The following is an 18,201-nucleotide window of genomic DNA, read 5'->3' as shown; positions in this document are numbered from 1 at the left end:
TTGTTCATTCTTACACATTATGTTAAGAAAGAGTTAAATAATTAATTATTAAGCAGTTATTCTTGCTTTGCCCCCTCTTCTTTTTTTCTGCTTATGTTTGTTGTCTTTACAAAAGAGAATTACATAATGCACACAAAATTATTCCATCTTATAACAGAATCTATAAGCAGTGTCTATGTCAACATGAAACTAGATTGTTAAAAGCATTATTTAGACAACATTTTGATGTGTTGCAAACCAGAACAACCTCTTTTGTGATTATCTGATAAAAGTGGCATCATTGCTAAATACCAACAATAAAACAGGAAGACAATGCTGCAGATAAAATTTGATGAACATATTTTATGCTCTCCTCTTATAGTGCAGCAATATCTCAATCAGGTCCAGTAGAGGACGGCACGTGTGTTATGGAAGCTGCCATACAAAGTGGGCAGCTAGAAAGATGAGAATATGACGTGGTAAGGTAAAAAGAAATGACTGCATCATACAGCAATAACTCAAAATACTGGGCTTCCTAGTGATTGAAAAGGCATGTTCAGTGACTTGTTATTTGCAAGTTTATTATATTGGAAGGCTGCAGCAAGACAGTAATAAAGTTCAAATGTTACAGATATTCAAGCTTTTCTCTTACCTCGTCTGGGTTGGCATTAAATGTGAGGCTCCCTTCATCCAGCTGCATGTACAATTTTCTAAAAGAAAACCCTATAGGTGGGTTCTTATTGTATATGGAACAGTGACCCCAAGTAGATTTACACAACCTATAAAAGATAAAATCAGACAAGAAAACATTACCACATTTAATTTCCCAAGTTAAACGTGTATACACATGATAAGATAATAACATGAAATGATACAAAATTAGATTTTACAGCTCTAGGTAGTGGTTCTCAACCTTCCTAATGCCACGACCCCTTAATATAGTTCCTCATGTTGTGGTGACCCCCAACCATAAAATTATTTTCGTTGCTACTCTATAACTGTAATTTTGCTACTGTTATGAATCATAATATAAATATCTTTTTGTTTTCCGATGGTCTTAGGCGACCCCTGTGAAAGGGTCGTTGGACCCCCAAAGGGGTCGCGACCCACAGGTTGAGAACCACTGCTCTAAAGTTTAAATGTTTAATTTTATATTTTTGTTCACTAGAGTATGATAGACAAATGCCTTCAATTTAGCAATTTTGATAGCACTTAGTAAATGTGAGTTACAAAGATTAATAAAATTTGTGAGTGCTATCTGAAGTTAAATAAAAACTAATAATAATGATGATGATAGCTAACATTACTGAGTGCTTACTAAATGCCAGGCACTATTTGAAGCATTGTCACAGCATTAACTTGCTTAATCTTTACAGCAATCCTATGATGTCGGTGCTATAGGTAAAGAAACACAGACATGATAAAAAAGTTGCCCATGGTTGTGCAGCAAATTTGTGTAGAGGCAGAATTTGAACCCAAGGGTCTTACTCTAGAGCTTGCAATCTTAACGAAGAAGCTAAGCAGATTAAGTAAACTACTTGCTCTATTGTGACATAAAACTGAATGGGGTTGGGGGAAGATTGTTGGGCAGGGAGACAACTTTGTTTTTTTTAAACTATATATATTAACAACAGGCAAACTAAATACAGAAATTGTAATGCTGTAACTCAATACATACATCAAAAGCTGTGACATTAAGCAAAGCTGTTTTTAAGATATTGCTTCTAAAACACTGGCTTTTTTACTATCACAGTGATACATGATTGTTTAAAAATTCTACAAAAAGTAAAATGCTAACAGTTCATATCTCAAAACGCATTCTCTCTGCAGATGGGGTCAGTTGTCTCAAACTCTGTACAGAGCCATTGCTACTGGTTATTATTTGAAAGCTGAAGATTTATCTTATTACAATGCCTAGAAATTCTGGAAATATACCACAGATCATGAAATATAAATGCATTACTCCAGAGACATTGAGAGTACTGAAATTATTTTTTGATACATTTTTTTAAATTTATTTTTTTATTGTTAGTTTCAGGTGTACAGAACAATACAATAGTCACCCTTTTCACCCTCACCAGGCAACAACCCCCTTCCCCCCATCCACCGCCCCCCACCCCCGATATCATGCCCATCCACCACAATTCCATTGAATCCGTTCCCGCTCTCCACTCCATGTCCCGAAACTATATGTACATTTTTTAATGACTGTCTCAAAATGGTCTGATTCTTGTGTGTGTTCAAAAACACCTACTTATAAACATGAAAGCAGTTTCACTTTCTGATATTCATTATTGATTTTTGGTTCAATCTTCCTTCTTTTCACTCATATATAGAAAAACAAGAAAAAGTTATTGTCTCAGCCTATAATGTAAAAAATTGTGATGACAATGGATAAAATATTTAATTGAATATGAGAATAACTTTTTAATAGTTCATTTGTATCCTTGCATTATTTTTACCAAATGAAATAATTGATTCTAAATCAGTTTAGTGCAGCATAAGGAATATAGACAATAATATTGTAATAAGTATGTATGTTGTCCAGTGGGTACTAGACTTATTGAGGGGATCACTTTGTAAGTTATATAAATGTCTAACCACACACGACGTTGTACACCTGAAACTAATATAATATTGAATGTCCACTGCAATTGGAAATACAAAAATATTTCTTAAAATCAGTAAGTTTAGTAACTTGTTTAGAAAGTTATCAACATTTTAATAGTCTCTTTAACCTAGTGCCATAGCTTTTGATTTTTATTACTAAGCAATAAAACCTCCCAACATTAGTTAAGTATTCAACACATCCAAAGTTAAAATAAAAACGAAGGCAGCATTTAATTTAAAATAGAAGTAACTTATCACTAAGAAAAAAATCCAAGTGTCACAAAAATAGGCATAATTATGTGGTAAACAAAAAGGAAGCATTTCTTTTAGAAACAAACAATCCAGATATAAATCCCAAATGAAAAATACATTCTGGTTGAGTTCATTCAGATGAGCTTAAATATAAACTTTTTTTTCAAAGTTCAAATATAAGAACATAAGTTTGCTGGAAATACTAAAATGTAGAAAAGAGATTAGAAATAAAATGAGCCAGTTTTAAAGTATTTTCATTTCCTCATACTAAATCATTAAAAAATTAATAACTATAATTTATTTTAAACATTACTTAATAGAATTTCCTCTTACTTCCATAGTGCCTTTACTATGACAAGACAATGTGAGAATGTCAAGACAATACTGATGATTTTTATCTATTTAGAGGCTGAGAAATGAACTATATAATTAATACTGTAATTCTGTAGCATCAGGAAGCCTAAGTGAGGAATGCCATTGTTGGTAATACATTTTGACTAAAGATTGGCTATTTAGATAATTTATTCATTCTCTCAATTAGATTTTCATTTAGAAATTATTTAAAGTCTCAAAAAGACTTTTGTTGTTAGATATGTTTTATATCATTATGAAGTCCCTTTTTAAAATAATGAGACAAATAAGTTTTGGTAACTAGAAAACCAATGATTCTCCTACGTTTGGTAACATTTTCTCAACTCAAGTATATGGTGCTCTTTAAGGATTAATTTAATAAAATAGATTCTACTCCACCAAACATTCTTAGGTTTATAGCTTATATTTAAACTGCCATAATAGCTGCTTATACTTCTAAAATCTACTATATTCAGTTCAGCAAGCAGATTGTCTCCTTGCTTTCTAATATTTGCCTACTTCATATGAAACGGTGGTTAGAAAAAAAAATAGATGAAATATTCACCAATTAAAGTTTATGCTTACAAGCACATCTGATAAAAAGAAATATAGGAATAAGAAGACAAACACACACATACTCTATCTGTAACCAATGAAAACAATAAGATTTGGGGAATATTTGTTGATTTTTAAGTATGCCTAGTCTTCATATAGGAAGCACAAACTACACCAGGGGTGTGAGCACTCTAAATTTTGGATTATAAACTCTCACTTAGCAACCTGTTGTATTTTTAGAATGAATTGACAATTTCTGATTTATAATAAATGGACACTTCTTGATTGGTAGCCTCTATTCTAACTGTAGTCATTATTTTCTTTTATACTTCCTTTCTTTTCCCAATATCAAATTTCACATAATGATAACTGTATCTTTATATTTCCAGGTTTTAATAAAAAGCAACTCAAAATACAAGCCCAGGTTAAAAAGAAATATTTCATAGTGCACGTATCTATTATAAAAAGAACACTTAAGATGATTATGTTTAGAGATACAGAATCAAACATGGCGGGTTGAACTTACCCTTGCCAGAGAAGTTCATCATTAGCGAGGTCCTGCCAAACACATGAAGCTAAGCAGAGGTCAGTTGCATTCAGGTAGGACAAGATGGTAAAGCTTAGCTCGGGAGGCAACATTTCCAAATTAATGAATCCTTCCTGTTCTTTAGATTTCCTGGCCTTCAAAAGATGATATATGTCGATGCCTCCTTGGACTTGTTTACGATGACTGCTGTTAGAGATGCTGCTGGCAGCCATCCTCCTGCTCTGCTCTCTGCTGAGGTAGCCTTGTTCACTGTACCCTTCCTGCTGTAGCTGCTGATTTCTGGCCACTCTCCACAGCCCCTGACCCATCTGCAAGCCTGGGAGCAAGCCAGAATGAAAGGTTACATGAAAAAGGAAACTGCCTTTCCCAGTGGTACAACAACTCTGACATGAAGTATTCATTTATCAGAATTAACATTCCTCATTAAAGCATATTAAAAGGAGTAATATATTACAAAGAATAGCTGGAACATCGTAAGTACAAGACTTGGACAGAGAAACTTTCAGAAATGTTTGGTTTATCACCTTTATCCCAGTTTGCTAACTACTTTAAAAGTCCACAGGTGACATAATCATTTTTCACATGGTGAGATTTAAAAGTTACTGATGTCCTAAAGACTCTTACAAATTATAATTATGTGGACTTATGGGCTAGTATTAACTAGAGCTCTGATCAGAGCACAGGACTTGATTTAAAAGGCCTCTAGATCCTGCTTTTTATCACAACTCAGGCTAAGCTAAGCTAGCTCCTTTTAACCCAACTCCCAGATGCATAACAGCTGTGAAACAGGCTTTTAGTTTAATTCTTGCCAGTCTACACTCATGTTGTAGACTGTAATAAAACGTAACATAGGCCCTGAAGTCTAATTCAGAAACCTTATAAATTAGACACCTAGAACTCCATGATTAATAGCTCAGTAATGACTATTTGGTTTTGTCGTTACTTTAAATAAAAATCATAATTTAGACGAATTTTCCAGTTCTTCTCCATGTAGCCTTCCAGATGCCTCAGAGGTCCCTGAGAAAAGGCAGGAGAAGGAGCAAGCTCTGCTCCATCCAGTCTCCTCCTCCTCCATCCATGTGACCTCCAACCAGAGCAGCTCCACATTTCTTTCTCTTTTACAAATCTTGGACTTCCTCGTAGATGATATATAGAGAAAACTACTGGCCTAGACTTCCTATTTGATCTTGGCTTTAAAATAAGTAACTTTTCCTGGGCAAATAAATTCATTGAGAAAAATGAAATCAGAAAGAGCTTTTAACTAATATAAATAATTACTTTCATGACCTCTTTTCCAAACAAAATATTCTTTTTTCATAAACCCAAGTTGGCTACTAACGTGTGTGTATCTCAAAAATTTGGAGAAAAAGTGATTTTTTGTATAAAATCATCAAACTAAATTTCATAGCATAACCTGACCTTAAAATATGGGATTGTTTTAAGTAGCTGTTTACAATAAGGACCAACAGAAACACAAACAAGAAACAAAACCCACTGGTCACCAGAAATTTTGAAAATTATTAGGAACAATTTGAAAATTAAGTAGAACTTCAAAGAATGTGAAAGATTATTTTTTTCAATATCTATAAAGGTATGATTCACATGCCTCCCTGAGCTACTGGCTATTATTTGGATAACTGTCACTATAATGGTCACTTGTTGATCAAAACAGAAAAAAAGAGTCCAAAATAATTTTTCACTCTTCTTCCTTATAATGAACTGCTTAGAGTTATAGAAACTTAAGCTGTAAAGGGATGGGGATTCACAGAAAATAAATATATTAATGATTTTTAAATGTGGGGAAATTTGTTTTTGTAAAGAAACCACAAAAGATAACCTTTCCTCCCTACAACACAACAATGGTAGCAGTTTGTAAATTTGTGGTTAAGCTATAATAATTATTTTTTAAATACAGAATCTTAAGATAATAAAAAGACAAGCCACAAACTGGGAGAAAATCTTTGCAAAACACTTATCTGACAAAGGACTGGTATCCAAAATAAACAAGCAAACTCTTAAAACTCAACAGCAAAAAAAACCCCAATCCAAATTACCCACTTAAAAAATGAGCAAGATCTCTAGAGATGCTTCACCACACATACAGATAGCAAATACACATATGAAACGATGCTCAATCTCACATGTTATTAGGCAATCACAAATTAAAACAACAATGAGATACTACTATTAGAATGACTGAAATCCAAACAACTGACAACGCCAAATGCTGGCAAGGATGTGGGAATGCAAAACGGCACAGTCACTTTGGAAGACAGTTTGGCAGTTTCTCACAAAACTAAACATGCCTTTACCATATGATCCAGCATTGATACTCCTTTGTATTTTCCTAAATAAGCTGAAAATTTATGTCCCTGCACGTGAGTGTTTACAGCAGTTTTAGTCATAAGTACTCAAACTTATAAGCAACTAAGATGTTCTTCAGTAGGAGCATAGATAAAACTGTGGTACATCCAGAAAATGAAATATTTAGCACTAAATGGAAATGAGCTATCAAGCCATAAAGAAACATGAAAGAAATTTAAATGCATATTACTAAGTGAAAGAAGCCAATCTGAAAAGGCTACATAATGTGATTTTAATTAAATGACATTCTGAAAAAAGGCAAAACAACAGAGAGAATAATATAATTAACACAGAAAAAATATAGAGCATCCACAAAAATTTGTAAGGATTTTTAAGTTTGCTGAATGTTTAAGTATGCCACATCATATTACAATATGTGTGCAATTTGATTTTGATACAAATTTAATATTTTAAAACTCGCAATCATAAAGAAAGGTATTTTATTTCGTCATGGCTATTTCTGTGTTTATCTCAGCAAGAAAATATCTAGAAATCACATTGCTAAGCTCATCTAGCCTATCAGTTGTCATTTTAGATACTCACACTTATTCTTCTCTTTTGCTTTAGCACCACTAAAGGTAAATAATGAAACATGCATGGTAACTATGGTATTTGAAATCTCAAGATTTAAGGCATTTAATATCAATTCCTGTGTATTTCCCCTACAGCATCTTTCTAGTGGCATATGGTTAAGCAGTTGTTACTCTCAGGAGTGTTGCTAGGGAACACAGATTCAGGGTGATTTCCCTAGGCTCTGGACTTTAATGGGGATCACTTAAATTGAGTGCTGAATGTGATTCAGAAAGCATCCAGCAGGTAGAAAGAGGTAAAGCCAGCAGCTGGTTCTTAAAGAAAAAACAAAACAAAACCTTGATGGGGAGGGTGGAAGTCCAGGCTCATATACATATAATTCAGACAAAGAAAACTGCATTTTCTACTCTCCTACTGTTAAATAATACTGCAAATTGCCCTTTTGCGACTCCATTTTCCATTTAAAGCAGTTGTTGATACTGGGCAAGAACAAAGTAGGATAAACCACTTGAGGAAGATTAATATCATAAGTTTATCCTTTGGAGAAAGGAAAGGGTATCTATAGGGTTCCACCCACTCCCAATCTTCCTTAGGGTACAAGGATGTGGAATGTGAGTGGAACTGTCAGAAAAGTGATAAAACTCTCAAAAGGACATGAAATCCATTGCAGACATTGTGAAGCAAGTCATGGAGGCAGTAGTGTTGTGGACTCTGAAAGTGAACAGACTGGAGGTGAAATCCTCACTCCACTGGTTATTACTTACAGGACCTTGGGAATTTATGTGACTATTCTACGTTTTAGTTTTTTCACATGTAATGTGGAAAATAATAATACTGATAGCTCAAAACGCTGTTGTATTAAATGAGATCATGCATATAAAGTTTAATTCCACAGCTAATAATCAATAAAATGTTATCTATTAATTTGTTTTGACAAAATAATATTTTCAAAAAGTGAAAGTCGTGAGCACTTTGGTAAAACATATTTAATGATACTTCAATTGTCCTGATGTTCTGCCTGCCAAATAAACTCATTTGTTCATGTGGATACTTGTATAGCTTTGTAAGGCTTGTAATACATATTGTAATACTTCATCTCCTATAGTGATCTGATTTTTTAGCCATGATTATTTTTTTCTCATAAATGCAATTCTTTTATATCAATGACCAAATTAAAAAAAAAACCGTAAAAAACAAAAAATCCTGTGCTACATTTCACAGAAAAATTTCAAAAGTCAGCATGTTTTACGATAGTGCCAACCAACAGAAATGGCAAGAAGCGGTCCTTGTGTTATCATTAGGAAGCTGTCAACATCTGGCTCTAAGAAAGATATAAAATATGATGCAATTTGATGCTGGGTACTTGCATAGCTTTAAATTCTTGAAGTCTGTCATTTGTGCCAGTTATTTGGTAAAAAAATTAAGCTACAGAGTGGAATCACTGAATAGGCAAAAAGTTTCAAACTGAAAAAAAAATAAACACAAAAGAAGATTTTGTATTTGAAATAAATAGTTGTGATGAATCCACTGCTGATAATTTATTTGTTCACTCAAAATAGGTCGAGGAAATAGGTATTTATTTCTTGGAAACGTTATTCTTATAAGAACATAATCTATTTCATGTACAAATAAAAGAAACAGAGTGAATTCTTATAGTTCTATAAAGTCTGCAAACACTGAATTAGCAAATACTGAACTATTGCCCCTAAGGGAAACACAGGGTCAGGTTCCTGGGAGCCTCTGGACAGAACAGATTTGCCGGCTGATCAATACATAACCTTATTTTATGTGTGCGTCTGTTGATTCAGTAATACAGAACCCACCAATCCTGAAAGAAGCTTATGGAGCATAGGTATTTCTCTATAAAGCACCATCACAGCCTTCTTGCACTTAGGAACCTCTTTGGGACTATGCTTGGGGGACATTTTAAATCACAAAATCATCAACGAACAGCACAAATGGAAAAAATATGGCACTAAATAGACCACTAAAAAGACTTGTTTACAAAAGGAGAAGAACTATTGAATAAAACAAGAAGGCAGAGCATTGCCTTGTTCAAACTTGGCTGGGAATGTGCGCCTCCACAGATGCAAATTTTTTGCAGCTCTGCACATATCCAAGAATAACTGGAAAAGTGCCACGGATATGGATTTGAGGATAAAAAAATAAAATTCAGTGAATAGGCAAACTCACAAATACAAAATCTACAAGTAATGAGAACTATAAATTAATATAATTCAACATGTCCTATGCATTTTCTTCAAATTTTGAATTTATTTGAAGTTTCTTTATGTTCAGAGTCTCTATGAAATTCTAGAGTTTTAAAATAAAACCAAAGATATTTTCTCTTGGTCTCCAAAAGTAAAAACAGTACTCCATTATTTATCATTTAATGGAAATAAGCAACAATTTCATAATTACTTAGGTTACGGAGGAGAAATTATACTAACAAAAAATTCTCTGGAAGATTTCAAACTTGAAATTCTTCCTTTCAGAGGAGAAAAAAAATTATGGAAAAAATTCAAGGTAATTAGGATACTGTATTTTCTCATTTTTCAGAATGGTAATAAAATCAATACTATAAACAACGATTTAGATACTCTTCAGTAGGTTTAAATTCTTCACAGGAAATGGTTAATGCAAATATGAAAATATGATACAACCAGAACACCTTTTTAAATTGGATGAATTATCAAATGAAGCAATGACCAAATAGGCAAATGAATATTATTCAAGAATTTACCTTTTCCTAGAATTATGCAAACATGACTATCAATGTTATGTAATCCTGATCATTTTAATACAGTGGTCAAACAATGCTGTCTTTGTCTCAGAGCTTTTATATACTGTTTGATTTAAGAGCCAAATATTCATGCTCAGTTTTACACTACCCATCAATGCACTCCATAGTGGACAAGAGATTCAAAAGCCTGGCGCTAATGGCTATTGAACAGGGATTGGTCACCAAACTGAGTGACCTTGAATACTCAGTGGTACTGCACATAAATGTGCCACATCAGCTGAAAAGTAGATGGATGTTTTATTTTAATCTCATGTATATAAATTTCATATTGTGGTGTTTGTTATCATCTCTTACATTTCAAATTTAACTTTCTGTTCCTGAAGTCCTAAGCTGCTATGGCCCATTAACTAGGATGACATAAATATAAATTAACATGATTTTAGGAAGATTCCAGCATTTTTCACAAATAAAGTCTTTGAAAAATATTTACCAAGAAGAGTACATAAAGCTTCTTACTTAGATAAGATCCACTCATGGAGTAAACAGCCACTATCACTTTTAAATGATCTGTTGTACCCCTTCCTGTCAACATTTTGGGTTACACACAGGGTTATTATGCATCATTGGTGTTTTCCCTTCTAAAAAAGCTCTTTTGGTATTACATAGCATAATTTTAACATTCTGAACTCTAAAATTATTTTGATTAGTGCTAACATAGTTTTAGGAATAGGTTTTAAGCCAAGACCAAGATAAATATATCTCATTAATATGATTTATGACATAAGATAGCAATGGGACAGTAAATAGAAGAAGGATGTTCTAACCCACTTTTGGAAAAATCTTCTATAGTCAACTCTTGGTTTCTTGGTAAAGATGTAAGATGGAGCACATATATTTATTACCTTCCCCTCCTATTAAAATGAGAGACAAGGAATAAGAAAGGTAGAAATAAGCCTGTAAGAGAAAGAAAACAGGATGTTGAGTGGGCATGAGAGTTCCACAGATTTCTGTACCACATTAAGTGGAAGGAGGGGTGGTTCCTATTGAAGAGGAAGGGGGTGGTCTGGAACAGCGCAGAGAGAGAAGCAGAAGCTTATCTACCCTGCAGAACCTCAACAGGCTTTTGGGGGTCCAAAACACAGTATAAGTATGGGAGTAACAGAGTAAAATGAGGAACAAAAATCGGCGGATTAACTTCTCTGGGTCACTGTTTCCTTACTTACACAATAAGGAAAAAAATTCCCCTTTACAGTTTTTGTGAGAATTGAATTAAATATGCATATATGGAACAATAGATCACAACCTATCCCCCTACACAGGTCTAGAATGTTTCGACATCTACTTCAACCCCTTTTCTTACCAAGGTAAAATGAAGAAGCATTTTCACTAAAGAAATTGAATGGTCCTAGAGAAAAGACTCCCTTCCTTTCCTATTAGTATTTACATGTGGCTCAGCATAATGGCTATCAGACCAATCACTCAAAAGCAAGGGCACCCTTATACAGATGCATACATTTACAAATCAGCTTTTTATTGTCTCAAAGATCCAATGTGCAATCATTAAAATATGGCTGAAACACTAACATAACAATCACTTGGTTTATTTTTTCCCGATTTTATCCAGTGACTCTTCAGTAAAATTAACTTTAATTTTAATCTAATAGACATAGTTACAAATCATATACTGTACATATTACATATTTTGAGAGTTTGCCTCGACTAGGAACCCACTGAAGCTCTGCTATATATGAATATGGTAAAAAGTACATCTTTCTCCCAGTCCACTTGGGACCCCCTTAAGGGCTACCGGGAAACTCCTAAGGCAGTGTTTCTTAAATATGGATTATGAATGTCCAGTGAGCTAAAATCAAATCAAAACAAAACAAAAGCAATGGGATAATGTTAAAAGGAACAATAGGAGCTAATTTGAAGACTTTCCTATTGGCCAAACATGGGACAATTTGGGCATCAAAATAAAAATAAGAACGGTAATGGATTATAATCCATTATACAAAAATAGAATCCATGAGTCTACGTTGATGATCAATGAATACATATATAAATGAAGAAGGAAAGCTCTCCCTTACAGTAAAATGCTGACAAATAAAGCTAAAATAATAGAGTCAGAAAAATCATTTGACAACATAGAAAAAATAATTCAGGCAAGAATTATCAATGGATGTGGAGTTGAGTTTGATAAAGAATGGGGTATTTATAATCTCAAAGTATCTCCCCACATATTAGTCATTAATTACAAAAAGAAATTAAGGAATCAGGCTGCATTTGATCAAATTTAACATTTATCTATAATACACAAATGGACATTGTGAGCCTCTGGGCATGATACTCTGAGGCTACAACATCAATTATACGGTATTCCAGGCAAGAAATGTATAACCTTAATCTAATAATGAGGAATATCAGAGAAACCCAAATGAAGTCTGCAAAATGACAGAATTTTTCTTCTTCAAAAATGCCAAAGCTGGAAAGCCAAAGAAAGGCCGAGGAACAGTTCCAGATTAGGACACTAAAAAACATGACATTTAGCTGCAATATGTGGGCTGGGTCTTACACAGGAAATAAAAAATTGCTATAAAGGACACGAGATAATTGAAAAAGTAGACATATAGGCTGAAGAGTGGATAAAAATATTGCATCAGTGTTAAATTTCCTGAATTTGATCATTGTACAGTGGCTATGTAAGAGTATATTTTTGTTCTTAGGAAACACACTTTAGTGTTAAGGCTCTCAAATGGTTCAGAACAACAGTTTAACGTCTATCTCTGTATAGAGAAAATGATACAGCAATGTTGAAAACTGTTTTTAATTCATCTTAAAACCTTTCTGTAAACAAACATCTCCTGGTTGTGGGATCCAGGTAATATATTTGAAAAAACTCTTTTGAATTTAATGTGTACTTAGTTTAAGAATTACTGCCCAAGGGCTTAGTGTCATACAGACTGAAAACCAATAACAGGATATAAATGCTCAGCATCATGGCTTAAAAGTAGTAGGAGACCCCTGTCAAGGAAAACATCAAAATAGTAAGAATTATTTTTGCCATTTTTGATAGAAATTTTTATTTTAAAGGATGGAAAAAAAGTTTTAAAGAAAGTAGAAAAAACACCCCTCTGACTAACTCTGTGTGTGTGTGTGTGTGTGTGTGTGTGTGTGTGTGTGTGTGTAGACTAAGGCTTGGAATTCCTGGCTGTGTTCCCTCCTTTTGTACATAATATTATGTACATAATATTTATTTACATACCATCTAATAACATAAGTATTAAACAATATTGTTTTAGTACTATAAACCACTATTTTTTACTCTGTGCCAAGAACTCTGAAAGTTTTTATGTATATCTCATTTTAATCCTCCCAATAACTCTAAGAGGTAGATATTATTATTCTAATTTTATAGTTGAGAAAACAGTGACCCAGAGAAGTAACCTGGCAAGGATTCAAACTCAGGTCTGAGTCCAAAGCTTTTATTCTTAACCACCAAACCACATGCCCCAAGCTGTTTGGACCTACATGGCAACAGCAATAGTCTACCATGTTTCTTCATCACTGGCTCACATCTTTTACCTCTGTCACTGCTTATTTACCTCCATTCTTGTTCCCAGCTGAAGCTTCTCTCTCAAGCTACTACTGTTCTCATAGAAAACACATAGGCTTTGATGTGAAAAAAAGATCCAGTTTAAACTCCAACACAGAATATGATGAGCCTGTGGTCCTCATTTTCCTCATCAGTAAAATGATGGATAATTCTTATCCAATGGGACTTAGAGAACTTAGAACCATAGTAGGTAGTTTACAAGAAGAGGTAGTTTTGTAGCCACCCCTTAACCCTTTTGAAATGATAACTCTTACTTTGGTTCTTCCATTTCAGAGTACCCATGATTATTTTGGATTTAAATACCTGAGTCGTCATAATCCTGGTTCTAGATTTCATTAATTTAAGATCTATGAAATTTGGAGAGATACCAATTACCTTTGCTAGGAGAAAAAAGTAACTAGTAAATATATAAAGTAAGTAGAAACTAACTTTGCTTAGATTGATACACTATCTATAAAAACAAAGCTTGACAAATAAGGTCAAGTATTTAGTCATCAGTCAGTGATAAGAGATATACCATTTTGGCTTTAAGTACTACCATCATTTTTAATCACTATTGATATGCTAATGCATGACTGAGAGAAATGTGTAGAGGTTTTCTTTTTTCTTTTTCTTTCTTCCTTTTTTTTTTTTAATGAGTGTAATGTGCTATCCTGTTATCTATTTTAGGCATTCTTTTAGCTTTGAATATCAGAGTAATCTAGAGTGAAATGCTATACATATTTTTTTCTAGGAGAGATTTAAAAATATATAACATAGCTTAACAATTGAAATAAGATATTGGTGCACATTTGAGAAGAATGTTGTGTAGAGGTTTTTTACTCTGGAGGGTGAATTTAAAGTTGGAGCTTCAATTATGTTACATGCTGTATGATCTTAAATACTTCAAGCAAGGTTTCTAAACTTCTGTTTCCTATAAAATGGTATAATTCACTATCTATTTTATAGGCTTGCTATGAGCCTTAACTAAGAAAACACATATAAGAACATCTTTTAATTGGTAAAGCAGTATGTCAATTCTACCTCACTTTCTTTTTTTCTAATGCAATCTGAGAAACAGCTATACGTACTTTCTGTCGTGATTTCAGATGTACTTTCTCATTTTTTTTAAAAAAAAGAAGTAAAGTTTTAGCTTAAAAGAATTTGTTATAACAGCATAAATGAACTTCTACTTAGAAGGCAGTGCAAATTAGATTAATTACCATCAACTATATGAGTTACTAATTTATTAAAGTTTTTAAGAACAATAATATTTTTCTATTTACTTCCAGTAGATGGCTGTATTTCTAAAAGGGATAGTGTTTTTAACTGTATTTGTAATGTATTGTCTTTTTTCAAAAGAGTATTTCTACAAAAGAATAACAAATAATTTCATTAATAGCTGTTGGTATATCTAATACAAAGCCTATCTTTAAACTATTAAGTAGCTTAATATCAAATATCTCTTTGTAACAGTTAAACATCAAATAAAGCGCTATTCTATAAGAAAAAGGTAACTGTACTAATTAATGCTTTTAGTAATTCCACGGCACTAAACATTCAAATAGCACATGCTGTGGAGACAACTACAAGTAATAAATAATGGTTTATATACTATTCAGGTGGAGAATAACAGTGGAAGATGGGAAGAACACAAAGAAATCCAGAGGTCACAGAAAAGTACTTTGCTTTAAGTACTTCTGTTTGAAGCGAACTGAATCCCTAAGTCTCTTCCTGAGCAAACGGGGTGAAATCACTGGCTTATGATGCTTGCCACAAATAATCTTGTTTATAAATACTCATTATAAATGGTTAGTTTTCTTCAATATTTCTTAAACGTCTAAATAGTGGAATTTATAAATAAGAAATTTTCTATCTCAGATAAAGATCTAAAGTGTGTACCAAGAGTTATCTCTAAAACACAATTTCTATTAAGACTTCAAGATGAGGATAGTCACTTATTTATATCTTTCTGGAAATTTTCAATGTTTTCCTAGTAGAAAGTAACAACTGGATCTTTGGTTATTTTAGGTTTTAAAAATCTTTAAGTGATATCATGTGATATTACTCAACAGCATAAGAACATGGAGATTCTGTGAGAAAACATTTTCTATGAGACATTTAGAATCAATCTGGCACCCCAGCATTTATTTCTCTACTTCCAAAAGAACAGACCACCAAAGTAGTTTAGAAGAGAGTGAGTAGGGAATTAAAAAAAAAAAAAAAAAGGAAAGGAATTAAAAGAAAAAACCTGATAACCAATCACACCTCTAAAATTGAAAGGCAACAACTGTAGAGAAATGAAGGAAGGGTAAGTCCACAAGGAGCTCTTTCTAAGGAGAAAAGGGAAATAGCTCAGTACAAAGAGGTCACAGGGTACATTAAACACATAAAAAAAAACCCACTCATTAAATTTAAAGATCTGTTCCTGCAAGAGCAGTTTTTGTTACTAAAAGGCATACCATTTGTACTTTTTTTTAATTCACAAAGATTTACAATATTACTTTGTTTTCTGAAAGTTTTTTTCCTGTTCTTGAATTTAAACAAATATAAAAATTAAGATAAGTTGTTTAAATGTAACAGCTCAGAATTCTGGGCCTATTTAATTTCACTTATTTAATTTCTTTAATTTCTTTTGCAAGAAATGTTCCAGTCTGTTTTAACTTTTCAATAAAAAATTTATCATACTTCTCATCTGCATTACTTTTAATTACGCTGGTTCTTACTTAACTGCACTATTTACTCAGCCTAATTATAATCAGCAGCTGCCATGGCAGCATATCCAAACTCCCCTCCTCGGGGTCATACCACACTCCATGCCCACTAACCACAATGGCCATTCCTATGAGAGTTGTGGAATTCAAAAACAAAAGAAAACAAAAATTGTAATTCTCACTTAACTGCTTTTATACACATAAAACAAGGTATTAAAATAAACAAATATCGAGGGCAGGGCAGCTCAAAATAGGAGGAAAATCATAAATGAGATGAGAAAACATATAATAATGAAAAAGGATCTACACAAAATATGGATTTGATTCAGGCTCCCACTTTAACTAGTTGTGAATATTGGTCGAATCATTCAAATTTTGAAGTCTGTTTCCTTACCTGTAATATAAGGGTTTTGAAGTTGATCTCTAGGGTCTCTTTAAACTATAAAATTCTATGATTCTATAAAAATAAAATGAGAAACAATTTTTAAAATAAAAGTAAAATGAAGAGGTGATGGAGATGGATGTGTGTGTGTGTGTGTGTGTGTGTGTGTGTCTGTCTGTATTTAGCATCTGTCCTTTCCATCTCTCCTTTTCCCCATGTTCATGACTTCTATAAACCACTACTCAGTATGAGCAGATAGGGGCTCTCCAAGCATGGCTCACTTGCTAAAATCCTGTTCCTTCTTTCAAATAGCTTATGAAATGCTATGCAATCTATTCTTGAAGAACATACAAACTGCTGATCACAGAGCTAAACTCCCTAAATCTGCTGTTTAAACTTGAAACCACAGTATTTTTTTGCATCTCTACACCACAAAAGTACTTGCCCCTAATATGATATAAATGTATTCAAATCAGGATGTTTTAGTTTTATTGTAGACTCTATGTCATAAATTTGTCAGAGTAACAAAATTATGAGAAAAAATAAAGATATAGCAAACACAAATTTCTAGAAGTAAATGTATTTCATTCATTTTTTTTAAAACATTAAGTAAAATAATTCAATGAAAAACATCATGAGTTAAGATATATATTTCATAGACTTTCAGTATTAATGATTTTGATACATTGTCACAGGCCAGCTAAGGAATTAGCCTAAGTTTCCAAATTTGAATCAAGATAGAGGAAAAAAATAGATAGCTGTACATAGCAGTTGCTTAAGCAATGAACTATAAAATCATAAATTGGAATGACTAATTTCAATCTACTGTGATCAAAGGAAAGATCATCTCTTGGCAATTCAATGTTTTAATCAACACAAAAGCACAATAAACACACAAAACATTACTTATTAAACTGATCATATACAATACATTTCAATGCATGTTTTTTTAGCTTATCTATAAGTTATTATCATAAGATATTTTGTGGATGGAAGTATTTCAACTGTGTAATTTTCGCAAGCATCTGTTTAAAATTTTGCAGATATCTAAGGGCCCAAAACAACTATAAATGAAGTATGTTAAGCTGATAAGGAGCCTCAATTTAAAAGCCAAATTTACATTCTGAGAATTGACACAATGAGGCTGGTATTAAGCCCCTGAGGTATAAAAAATAAACTTGAATATTTTGCTAACAGATAAGGATTTACAACATCTTTCAAGCCTGGAAACAGGCAATTTTACAATGGGTCACAGCCAAATAGTGTCTGTCTGTCTGTCTGTCTGTCTGTCTCTCTCTCTCTCTCTCTCTCTCTCACACACACACACACACACACACACACACACAGAAACAAAAAACAAACAAAAAAAATCCCTGAAGCCTATACCTTTAATTTCCGATAAATTTATATGGTTCATTGACAAAAGTTGTGCTGGTAATGTGTATCCAGGTAATGCTGAAAAAGGTGGTACCTGCCACCTAATAATGTTTAAAAACAGACATCCAAGACACATTTCTATTGTTAAGATACACCTCTCCCTTCCCTATTTGATCTCGTACCATCATAAAGACTGCCACTCAC

At 33.0% G+C, this 18,201-nt stretch overlaps 1 protein-coding gene across 1 annotated transcript in view; it reads right to left on the bottom strand.

Annotated features, from left to right (window-relative positions):
* FBXO8 (F-box protein 8) overlaps positions 1–18,201 on the bottom strand; it is a 42,567-nt gene that overhangs the window by 21,685 nt on the left and 2,681 nt on the right. The window contains exons 2-3 of the mRNA XM_019636202.1: positions 4,274–4,610; positions 632–758 (exon numbers count right to left, since the gene is read on the bottom strand). Coding sequence (XP_019491747.1) covers positions 632–758; positions 4,274–4,602 — 456 coding nt within the window. The 5' untranslated portion in view covers positions 4,603–4,610. The remainder of the gene's footprint in view (positions 1–631; positions 759–4,273; positions 4,611–18,201) is intronic.

The sequence above is a fragment of the Hipposideros armiger genome, unplaced genomic scaffold (genome assembly GCF_001890085.2).
Source record: "Hipposideros armiger isolate ML-2016 unplaced genomic scaffold, ASM189008v1 scaffold_27, whole genome shotgun sequence".
NCBI classification, from domain to species: Eukaryota; Metazoa; Chordata; class Mammalia; order Chiroptera; family Hipposideridae; genus Hipposideros; species Hipposideros armiger.
Note: the sequence above shows the minus strand (reverse complement) of the source record. Positions and strands in the feature narration are given on the sequence as shown.